We start from the raw sequence: 12,270 nt of genomic DNA, 5'->3' as shown, positions 1-12,270 counted from the left end.
AATATAAAAATGGAGACTTAAAAGTGGTACACATTTTTCACAAATAAGTTTAGTAAAACAAATGATGCAGTATATACATATGTTTAGAAAAATGCCAATATCTTATGCGAAAGTCTGGCTTTTCCATTGGGTACCATGACTCTTTTGGTCAGAGATATCTTTAATTGAAATGAAGAGAAATCTACTTAAGCTAATTTATTTAAATGGGGCCTGGATGGTTATAGTAGTATCTCATGAAACCCGAGTGTAGAAAATACAGACAAGCCTCAGGAAGGACTGAGCACCAGAAAGGAAAAAAATCTGATTGACTTGTCCCAGTTCTTGAATTCAACTCCTGGTTGAAATTGCCTTAGCAAGAGAGGCTCGAAGTCCCATTGCAAGTGTATAGTTGTGTAATGGGGCTCTATGAAAAAATTTCAGTGACCCCTATCTGTTTTTATAATTCTCTCCCTCTCATGTTTTGGATCCTGAGGACGATAGGGCTTGATGACCAGAACCCTGTAACTTTCAACTAACCAGTTCACCTTTTTGAGTTGTTTCCCCCAAATGACAAGCCAAAGGAGTTGATTTCCTAAGGCTACTGCCGAGACTTTCTGAAATCAAGGCTGACTACCCCCCACAACTTGCCCCAATGCCTGTAGCTCCTTGGTAATTTCAACACAACTTGCTCCAATGAACTGTAACCCCTCTTTAAATAGCCTATACTCTCCATTAGTCAGGAAGACAGATTTGAGGCTGCTTCTTTGGTTCTCCTGACAGACATCTTTCACATTAAAAATTTCCCTCTTCCGTGGCAATCATCATCCTTGTCTCAATAATTGGCTCTATGTGTGGTGAGTAACTGGACCTAGGCTGAACCCCCCTTGCAGTGTCAATAACAACTGTAGGGGACTTGACTGACAGACTTGTCTACTATTCTTCCTTAAATAATTTCTCATTTGTGACATTCAGCCTTTCATAACTCAACTATTGAATGAATATTTAAAGTGATTTTGGATTTATAGCATCTTCTATTCAATAATTTGGTTTTGGTTTTGATGTTCTAGCAAGATTCCAAATGACTGAAAAGAAACCTATCAGTTTGTGTAAAACTCAGTGGAAATTTTAGGAGAAGGTACTGCTGAAACAGTAGTCTAGCATTTCAGGCAGGAAAAGACTGAATGGACAGATGATAAGAAAAAGCACCTTAGAACCTGTGATGGGAAGGAGCATGGGGAGTACAAGAGACTAAAAGAATGTCAGTGCAGCTGGAATAGAGGCAAAGAGTGTCAATAACAAATGAGGCTGGAGAATGCTGTAGGTATCTGTTAATGCAGTGCCTTAGAGATCACATTAGGGACTTTGGTCTTCACAGCTTCATTTAGAGACAACTCCACAGGTCAAGATAGGAGCTGAAAATATTCTGGGTAATTTTAATAGCAGCGGGGGTGCAGAAGAGTAGAAGAATCTAAGAGATATATAACTAATAAAATCCAAAGAATTTTATTAGTGATGGCTTGGTACTGGATATGAAGGAGAAGAACATCTCAAGGGTAATTATGGTGGTTTTAAAATTAGTTCCTCAAGTTTTTTGAAATTCTTCCCTTTAAAGAGTAGAGTCCAGTTTCCCTCCTCTTGAATGTTAGCTGAACTAAGTGACTTAATGATTGGGTGTAAATCCTGTAGTTAGATCATAAAATGCATTGCCACTTCCACCTTGCTCTCGTTTAGATCACACACTCTTAGAAAGCTAATCATCATGTTGTGAAGACACTCAAGAAATTACACAGGAGAAACTGAGGCTTCTACCAGTAGGCTTCATCAGCTTGCCAGCCATTTGGCTGAGCTGTCTTGGAATCAGATCTTCTACCCAGTCAACCCTTCCTATGACTTGACTGACATCTTGACCGTAACCTCAGGGGAGATTTTGGGCTAGAACACTTACTTCAGAAGCTCCTGAATTCCTGACCCACAGAAACTTTCAATACTAGTAAATATTTATTGTTGTTTTAAGCCACTTAAATTTCAGGGTAATGGAAAGTAGTATTCTTTTTATCAAGAAGTTTCTGTGTAATAAAATACATTGATATGGCACTCAATAAATTTTCAATAAATCATATAATTTATTATTGTTATTAATTTCATAGAAGTTAGTTCAAATAAGGATCTGTTTCCCCAGTAATGCTGTCTGGCAAAGGAAATAATTCAAGTCTTCAAACTTCATTGTGGTTCCAGAGAACAACAAAAACATCCCTGACTTAATTCTGAATATCACTGTCTCTTTGGAAAGTGAGCACGTAGTGTCTTTATCTGGATGCTTCTCCATATTTCCTCTCAGAGAAAATATGTCTTCCTTGAGAAGATCAGGCGATAGGTACAGCAAAGACTTCTCCTGAAGGTTATAGCTCCTTTGCTTATTCTATTAAAATATTTTTGAGAAATAATTTTTTTTACTCTGGGAATTTCAAGGTTTTTAATTAGGCATTGACAATAATAGGTTTAAAATTATAAACTTTAATCTGTAGCTTTACATGCACACATCATTACAGCAATAGCTGCAGGCATAAGTCTTTCAGCAAAACTATGTTTAATTCACCAAAACAACACAAAAGGCAAGTTTTTAAAATCTAAGACTAAATGAAAGAAAAAAATTCAAAATTTATTTTTTTAAAAATTTATTTGTGTAGATTTAGTGGGTACAAATGTTTTTGTTACATGGATGAACGGTATAGTGGCATAGTCAGGGCTTTTAGTGTTCCCATCACCCAAATAGTGTACACCGGACCTGATAGGTAACTTTTGATCCCTCACCCCCCTCCCAGCCTCCCTTCTTAGTTTCCAATGTCCATTATACCACTTTGCATGACCATGTATACCCATCATTTAGCTCCTACTTATAAGTGAGAACATGTGGTATTTGTTTTTTTCATTCCTGAGATATTTCACTTAGGATGATGGTCTCCAGTTCCATCCAAATTGCTGCAAAAGACATTTCCATTCATTTTTATGGCTGATTATTATTCCATGGTGTGTGTGTGTGCATGTGTGTGTGTGTTTATTTATTTACCAAATTTTCTTTATCCACTCATCAGTTGATGGTCATGTAGGTTGATTGTATCTTTGCACTTGTGGAATGTGCTGTGATAAACATACAGTGTAGGTGTTTAGATACAATGACTTCTTTTCCAGTAGTGGGATTGCTGGATCAAATGTAGGTCTACTTTTAGTTCTTTGAGGAATCTCCATACTGTTTTGCATAAAAGTTGTACTAATTTACATTCATACCGACAGTGTGTAAGTGTTCCCTTTTCAATATATCTGTGCTAACATCTATTGTTTTCTGACTTTTTAATAATGGCTATTCTGACAAGGGTAAGGTAGTGTCTCATTGTGGTTTTAATTTGCATTTCCCTAATGATTAGCGATGTTGAGCATTTTTTCATATGTTCAATAGCCAAAAAATTTAAAATTCTTATGGAAGAGTAAAATATGCAGATTGCTAAGATAAGATGAAGAAGAGTATTTGTTCCCCCAAATTTAATTTCATATTTATAACATATATATGTATGTATATGTGTATATACATATATGTACAGTAGCCTTCCATATCTGTGGGCTCTGCATCTGTGGATTCAACCAACTGTGATTGAAAATATTTGGGAAATGAAGGATGTTTTTATTTGTACTGAACATGTTCAGACTTTTTTCCTTATTATTCCCTAAACAATACAGTATAAAAATTATTTAAATAGCATTTACATTGTATTAGGTTTATAAGTAATCTAGAGATGATTTAAAGTATATGGGAGGATATGAGTAGGTTATATGCAAATTCTACAATTCTATACCTTATATAAGGGACTTGCATATACATGAATTTTTATATTGGTGGGTGTCATGGAACCAATCCCCCATGGATACTGAGGGGCAACTATATGTGTATCTGTATATATTCATATAAGTGCACATATACATATAAAACACATTTTCCTGTATTTGTTTAGTTACATATATATGCAGTACAAGTTACCAAAGACTCTGTGTGCTATAGACTGAAGTATCAGTGAAGGCTCTGTGACCAAAGAGCATATGTTTTAGTAAAAGAAACAGAAGATAAACAAACAAACATATAAGCAATCAAGATAATTAGAAATTGCTCTACATTCTCAAAAGACAATGGCCAGTATGATAAAACAGAAAATAAATAAGAAAGTCTATCTTAGATAGGATGGTCAATGAAGACTTTCTGAGGAATTAATATATGAGGTGAGTATGGTGCAGAAGGAAGAATGTTTAAGGGAGAAGGAACAACTGATTCAAATTAATGGTATTGTAACACTCAGCAATCTATTGGAAAATAATAACAGAAACTTGATCTGTTATTTTTTTACCATGAATATAAATAAATTCCAGATAAATTAAATCTCTAAATATAAGTATGTAAGTATTTAAGTAAATATTTCTAAATAGTTCTGGTAAGCATACATTTCTATTTCTTTCCATTGCAACATCCATTAAAATAATACTAGATGACTAAAGATCTACAAACTTTAACTAAAAGACAACAGAAGGAGATATTGGCAAGTGAGAAATTCTTACAAATTTCTGGAAGATGAAAAGAACGAAATAATCTATAGCTATATCTATTTAGAGAATTTTCAGAAATGAATAAAAACATGTATTTTCAAAGCTAAATGAGCCCATTTGGGTTCAAAGGAGGTTGAGGTAATAGAGAACTATTCCTAGACCTATTTGTTTAAATTTCCAAACATTAAAATTGACAAAAATTAAAATGAAGGGAAGCCTACGTGTATAGTAGGCCATACCATCTAGGTTTGTGTATGTGTACTCTATGATGTTCACACAACAATGAAATCGCCTAAGGATGCATTTCTCAGAACGTGGCCATGCCATTAAGCAGAGTGGGACTATAATCAGAGTAAGAAAAACACAAGCATTTAAAAGTGGTTGGTCTTAGGAAGCATAACTTAGTACTAGGGAGATGGGACCAAAGAGTGCTATCAACAGTATTAAGGCTCTTTCTTCATTATTTGATTTTTTAATCCATATGCAAATTTTACTTTGTAAAAAATGTCAAAGTAAAGGATTAGAAATGTAGAAGAATTTGTTTAAGACTTGTTGTAGAAGAGACTTTTATAAACAAGACAAAATGAAGAGCCTTGCAGGAAAGGCTGATTTCCTTAGTACCCATTCTTACTCGTTTTTGTCTTTAAATATTTTTTGAAAATGGACAGTATGCCAAGCACTGTTACAGAGACTGTGGAGAAATTTGAAAGTGATGTCATGGATTCTCCCTCCACAGTGATATATACTTAAAAGTTGGGGTTTTGACTTTATTTTCGATAAGTACTTTTAATCCAAGTATAAAGATAATCATCTGGAGAAGGGCAGAAGTCAAGTTTGGTGGGAAAATCAAGGAGGATCCACTACATATGCTTCAGAATATAAGGAAAAGTAAAATGTTTACCTTTCCCAAAATAATTCCCTAAAAGTCTCTTAAGAAAACTTAAGCGAGTAAAATGTATCATCTGTAATTATAGACTGGTTTATTAGATTAGTTGAAATGAGACTACTGGAAGAAGGTTTTATAGAAAATTGATAGAATGAAATATGCCTGTGGTCCCCAATCCCTGGGCTGCAGACTGGTACCCGTCTCTGGTCTGTCAGGAACCGGGTTGCACAGCGGGAGGTTGAGTGGCAGGAGAGCCAACAAAGCTTCCTCTGTATTTACAGCCTCTCCCCATCGCTCACATCACAGCATAAGCTCCGCCTCCTGTCAGATCAGCTGGGGCATTAGATTCTCACAGGAGCCCGAACCCTACTGTAAACTGCACATGTGAGGGATCTAGGTTGTGGCTCCTTATGAGAATCTAATGCCTGATGATCTGAGGTAGAGCTGAGGCAGTGATCCCCTGGGAAGTGGCTGCAAATATAGATTACTATTAGCAGAGAGGTTTGACTGCACAATAAATGTAATGTGTTTGAATCATCCCAAAACCATCCCCTCCACCCCCATCCATGGAAAAATAGTCTTCCATGAAACTGGTCCCTGGTACCAAAAAGGTTGGGGACGGCTGATATATACTATTGATAAGAGTGGGTACTTGAGATCACTAGTATAAAACTATGACAAAGCTGCAACTTCATCATTTGGCTCTGATCAGTCTCACCTCCCAGCTTAGCTCAGGCTCTCTGAATTCTGTGTCCTTCTCTAAGTGTTCTACTCTTATTGTACATAAATGTATTTTCCATTCTTTCTTTGCACACAATATGATCACCTTTACAACCCTTTGTTTAATCCATAGTTCTAGTAGTTCAATCTTTGCAAATCTCTGCATTCCTAGCTGATGACAGGGATACATAACTTTTCTTCAAGCATCTCAAACACAAAACATGCCATGTGTTAATGGGTAACAAATGGGTTTGATAGAAGAAATACGACCTAGTGTTAGACCAGTAGGGTGTTGTAGTTTATAATAATCTTTTGTACATTTCAAAATAGCTAGTAGAGAAAAATTCTAATAAAGAAATGACAAATATTTAAGGTGATGGACATCTCAAATACATTGATTTGATCCTTACAAATATATGAATGTATTACATTATCATATCTACCCCAAAACTATGTACATCTATTATGCAACAATAAAACAAAAATTTAAAAAAAAAAAACACACACACCAGACAAACTTCAACATTTTCTTTTCTTCCAGCAATCCAAATCCTCTACTTGATTCTACTATTTCTTTTAGGAGACTGTATTTTGAAATTTGAATTTTGAAAAAAAATTCAAACATGGTCTCCAAATTCTAAAACAAGAAGATCAACCTTTTCTTCTTGTAGTTTTGTCATTGTTTGTTTCTTTACATAACTCTTACTATTACCAACCTTATGATTAATTGTTATTTTTGAAGTAAACTCTACTTGTGGAAGAGAGGGATTTTTGAGATATTTTGAGTCAAGTTACAACACTATTCTGTAACGATGATTATCTATTTATAATTAAATTATTTGCTTCTAAATTTATTTCATATTCCATTGTGAAAGGATGCTGTGATTCCTCCATATTTCTGCAGGTTTATTACTGAAGCCAGCTCAATAGTGGTTGCTAATAGAATAAAGTTTTAAATCATTAACTGTAATTTCTTCAACTGAATTGACCACCACCATTTCCTAAGCATATACTGTATACCTATATCATTTCTTTTGCACACAATATTCTCTTTATATTTCATTTTATGCCCATTGAAGAAGAATCTTACAAAGCCCAAGCCTTCTTGATAGCTTTCCTATCTCACATTCCCTAAAACATTGCTATTTGTTTTTGTTTTTGTTTTTTTTTTGGAGACAGAGTCTCGCTCTTTTGCCCTGGCTAGGGTTCTGTGGCGTCAGCCTAGCTCACAGCAACCTCAAACTCCTGGGTTTAAGCAATCCTCCTGCCTCAGCCTCCCGACTAGGTGGGACTACAGGCATGCACCACCATGCCCGGCTAATTTTTCTATATATTTTTAGTTGTCCATATAATTTCTTTCTATTTTTTAGCAGAGACGGGGTCTCACTCTTGCTCAGGCTGCTCTCGAACTCCTGACCTTGAGCGATCCTCCCCCCTCGGCCTCCCAGAGTGCTAGGATTACAGGAGTAAGCCACCGTACCAGCCAATTTGTGTTTTTTCTTTTGTCACTTGACCCTTTGTATTTTCTTCTAGAGACTCTAAGCTCCATGATGGAAAAGATGCTAGTTGTTCAATAATCCATAGCTAAATTGTGCTTTGCACAAAAATTTGTGCACAGAATTCAGTGAATAAATCATGTTGAATTGCTTAACACTATACATTAAACATATAATTTTTTATTAACTTGCCTCAGTACATAGTTGTGTGGTTACAGGAGACAAAAGTTATATAGAAGAGGAAATTTTTCCAGCCTATGCTCTAAATCTGCAGGACAAACTGCTTAAAGCATTGACCGAGGAGCTGGGCTATGATTCTTCTATACATGAGACAATTTATGATTATTTTCAGGCAAAAAGGGATGAACCACATATTATATGTAGCAACATTTTTTTAAAAACTATATAAAATCTTGCTACTACACTTGTATGTAATATATCACCATAATAGTAAAAGTTTATTCATAGAAGTGTAATTTTTCTTCAATATCTTACATAAGAAAATAGAGCCAACATTAAAAAGGATTTCCCACATCTTCCAAAACATATCAAAAGCAAAACCAAGAAGCTCTATGCTAAAATGTTTTTCTTAGGCCTTGAAGTAAACCAAAAGAAAAAAAATTATATTTTTGATTATCATAACATCTGAAATTTGCACAGTTTTTGACACATGTGCCAGAATTTATTCAAGTAGCAAATCTGGGTTGGTATCAACCTTTAAAGATGAAAAATTAAATGGTATGGTATGAAAATAATCAATTTAAATGAAATATTTTTGGCAGTTTTCCTGCTTTTGGAATTTGTTCTGCAAGCTCTTCCTAATCATCACTTATCTGCATTTCAAAGAAAGCTGAACACTGATGTTTTGTTCCTTATTTTTATTAGTGTGAGAACTAAAATCCAGAAGCCATAGAAGAATTGTTTCATAAAACAGAAATATCTGAGTAAAGCATGAAAGTTTTAAAAATTTCACTACTTGGAAATTCAGATTACTTATGTCTGTTTATGCAGCTTGCTCACTTGTATTTACTTAAAATATTAACCTCTTAAAAAGTTCCCCTTTAAAACTTACATTTCTTATATCTGATATATTCTGGGAATGAATACTTCTAATTATATTATACAGTCAATATTTTTATTTTGCTGCTTTTGCCTTAATAAAGCATATTTACCAAAAAGTAGAAATTATGGCAACATAAAAAAGCTAAATATCATCTCTCAGCTCACAATAATATGCTAGAAAATGCTAGAAATTTTGGTAATATTGCACTGATCAAAGTTTATACTAGGAAGCAACAGGAACTCTCACACATTGCTTGCTGATAGGCGTGTAAATAGGTACAACTACTTTGGAAAACTGGTGGTATCTACTAAAGCTAAACACACGCATGCCCACTCTTTGATCCAGCAAGTCTTCTCCTAGAGAAAATCTTGAACCCAACTTACACAGTCGCAAAAATGAATAATGAATAATCCACAAAAAGATGTTCGAAGATGTTCAAAGACGTTCATAACAGTACTAGCCAAAACCTGAAAAATACCCAAATATTTATCAACAGGACAATAGATATATTAATTGTGATGTATTTCTAAAATGGAATACTGTATAGTAATAGGAATAAATAAGCTATTGCTACATGTGGCAATATGGAGAAATCATATAAACATAATGTTCATAAAAATAAAGCAGACTCAAATGTGTATTTCTATAAAGTTCAAAATCAGGAAAAACATATTTATTGTATTTATTGTATAAGGAGAGTGAGTACCTTTGGGCAAGGTAGTGCCTGGGCAAAGATAGGGTGGAGGGAGAGGGTGGAAGAGTGCATCTGTGATATTGATACGTCTATTTCTCCATCTGTGGTCTCTTCACCTGGGTGTGTTCCCTTTGTGAAACTTTATCTGGATGGAAACTTATTTGTGCACATTTTTCTGTGTGTGTTGTATCAATAATTTTTTTAAAAAATTCTTTGAAACTGATGAGAAAAAGGTCTGTACCAGTAAATTATATATAAATGCCTGTGGTTTCTGGTTGTTTTTCTTGCCTCCAAATTACCCTGGAAAGATTCTTTCAAATTAAAAATATATATATTTAGGAATTAATGCTAAATACTATTTTGTCTTTAGTTTTTTCTTTTACTTGTTTCCTTTTTGCTCAGTACATCAGAAATCAATCTAGAGAATAAAGAATTGTTTCCAAAAGGACATTTATTTTACAAAACTGTTCCAGTAGAGGGAGCTTCCCTTTTTTTTTTTTTTTCTACAGGAAATCCTCTTTCAAGGGTCATCACTAAAAGTGAAAATTCTTAATTTTTATATATGATTAAAGCTTTTCATAGGGTGATGAATACTGTCATCTAAGACTATTCTAGGATAGAGAAAAATTTTATTTGATTTATGAAAAAAGACAGAAAAACTTGATGAAGAATATGAGTATGGTATAAACTCTGTTATATGTCTTTTTCAAGGGATTATCTTTTTGGAATATTCATAAAATGCAGTTCTAACTAAAATTATTTCATATTAATGAGGATAAATTCTTATAATCACAATTGTCAATTTTAAATATATTTTTCATGAATTGCAATAAAAATAGACAAAAATCAGAGGATGTAGTGATGAAGATTATGTATCTAGGAATATATTATAAAAATATCATGGTGAATTGCCACTATGCAAATTTGACCTCATTGATCAAAACATTCTAGTTACTGACCTTAAATTTCCTAAATCTAAGTATCTATCAACTAAGCAAATCTTTTCTTTGAAAAAAATGAATATTTTCATCTAAGATATTAAGAAATAAATTATGCTAAAATCATCAATTTCTATTATAACATGAACTTTGTACTCCTTTCCATGAAATTTTCATAAATGTAAAAGCTCCACACACTTTGTTATGATTACCACATGTAAACTTTCTGCCAAGTATAAAGTCACAAAAATTTACTATCTCGTATTAAAATTTTTTCACTGAAAATAATTTGATTTAAAATAGTTCAACCCCTTTTGCAAAAGATCAACAATTTCAGAAATACAATAATCATCACAAATTCCTATTAAATATAGGCATATCAAAATAATATAGCTTTCTATAAGGTAGTTTTTATGAGAGAAAGTATTTTTTATGGTAGCCCAAAGATGAAAAATTGACACAGCAACACAGAAGAGATTATATACATACTTTCCATAGAAATCACTATACACATAACTTAGTTACTCTAATTATTTGACTTCAATTTTCTTGAAAAGCTTGTAAGCCATAAAAATGGAAGTCTTATGGTAATTATATAGTAATAGCAAAATAAAATTTATATAGGTGGTTCAAAGATTTATATGAATAGTACCTTGCTTTTCTACATTGTTTGATTAAGAACAGGGGTTAAATCATCTGAAACTTTGCCTAGTTTCTCTTATACTCTTAAATTAAAAAAAAAAGTCTGCCAAATGTGACTGAAACATGACAAGAAAATGACATGTCCATAGAACAGTTTTATAGTTTAATGGGTTTGTTTTAATATTATTTTCTTCAAAAAGATTATTCTTGACATGGAACACATATAATAATTTATTTATGATGTTTGCCTTCATGTATTGCCTGAATGAGGTCATTAGAAAATAGTACTTGCAAGGCCCTTATTTTGTATTCACTTAACTTATTCTCTGGATATATCAACAATGATCAGAGTTTCTTGGATCAGTAAATGTTTATGTTCTATATTTCTGCCTTTTAAAAAGTAATGTTTCATTTGTAATTACTAAATGTTTCACAGCTTGCAAAAAGAGAATAAGACCCAGAATATATAATTCCCTTAGAAAAGGGAAACTTTCAAAGCAATTTGAGAAGAAAAACGTAGTCTTTTGAAATAATTTTTTTCTGGAGTAGTCTCAGCTGCAAATAACGTAAGATGCCAGTTACTAAAATACACTCACTGATCAATGAAGAGAGAGCAAATTACCTGTTTTTAGAGGTCTTAATTAAGGCTGCTAGATAGTTTTAGATAGAAAACAAAACGATTTAAGGGGTACTTTCAACAAGTCACTTTGGAATTGCAAATTTCTCGGTTAGATCCATAACAAGTGGTTGCAACAGGCTTACTGAGATCTCCAACTGTTAAATGCAAGTGGACTCACCTGAGTAACAGTGCTGCTTCCCAGAAGTAAAATCCCGAAACTAATGTCCGCAAGTGTCTCACGTGGGCCATGATACGGACAGATATATTCACGATCTTGAAAATAGTCTTCTCCAGGGCATGGGGACGCAGAAACACGGAAATGAGGATGTGCGATCTGACCCCGCGTGGTGTTGGGGGAGAGCAGGGCTTGGGCGGCTTCAGCACCTTAGACAGCTCCCGGCAGCACGCGGCGACGGCCGCCCGGACCCGGAGACGCGGTCCCTTCCCTGAGCGTGGAGCGGCGGGGACACTCGCAGGGTTAACGATGTGCAGGTGATTCACACAGTGAAAGCAGAAAAGGGAACGACATGAAGTGTCTGAGTGCCTAGGTTCTGGGGAACAGTTGGCTAAAGCTCTGGCTACAAAGGAGGAAGGCTCGTCCTCGCGGGACCCAGACTCCTGATTGGAGGCCCCGCGGCCACAGCCA

The 12,270-nt window shown here is 34.4% G+C and overlaps 1 protein-coding gene across 2 annotated transcripts in view; it reads right to left on the bottom strand.

Moving 5' to 3' along the window:
- The window catches only part of GLRA3 (glycine receptor alpha 3), a 121,848-nt gene extending 109,925 nt beyond the window's left edge, over window positions 1-11,923 (bottom strand). Inside the window, exon 1 of one of the 2 annotated variants that reach the window (XM_045552476.1) lies at window positions 11,803-11,923. In XM_045552476.1, the coding sequence (XP_045408432.1) occupies window positions 11,803-11,873 (71 nt within the window). In that variant the 5' untranslated portion in view covers window positions 11,874-11,923. The remainder of the gene's footprint in view (window positions 1-11,802) is intronic. The other variant, XM_045552477.1, reaches the window with a different exon arrangement.
- Window positions 11,924-12,270: the final 347 nt, after the last annotated feature.

The sequence above is a fragment of the Lemur catta genome, chromosome 5 (assembly GCF_020740605.2).
Source record: "Lemur catta isolate mLemCat1 chromosome 5, mLemCat1.pri, whole genome shotgun sequence".
Taxonomy (NCBI): domain Eukaryota; kingdom Metazoa; phylum Chordata; class Mammalia; order Primates; family Lemuridae; genus Lemur; species Lemur catta.
The sequence above is the reverse complement of the archived record's forward strand: the minus strand, read 5'-3'. Positions and strand labels throughout refer to the sequence as shown.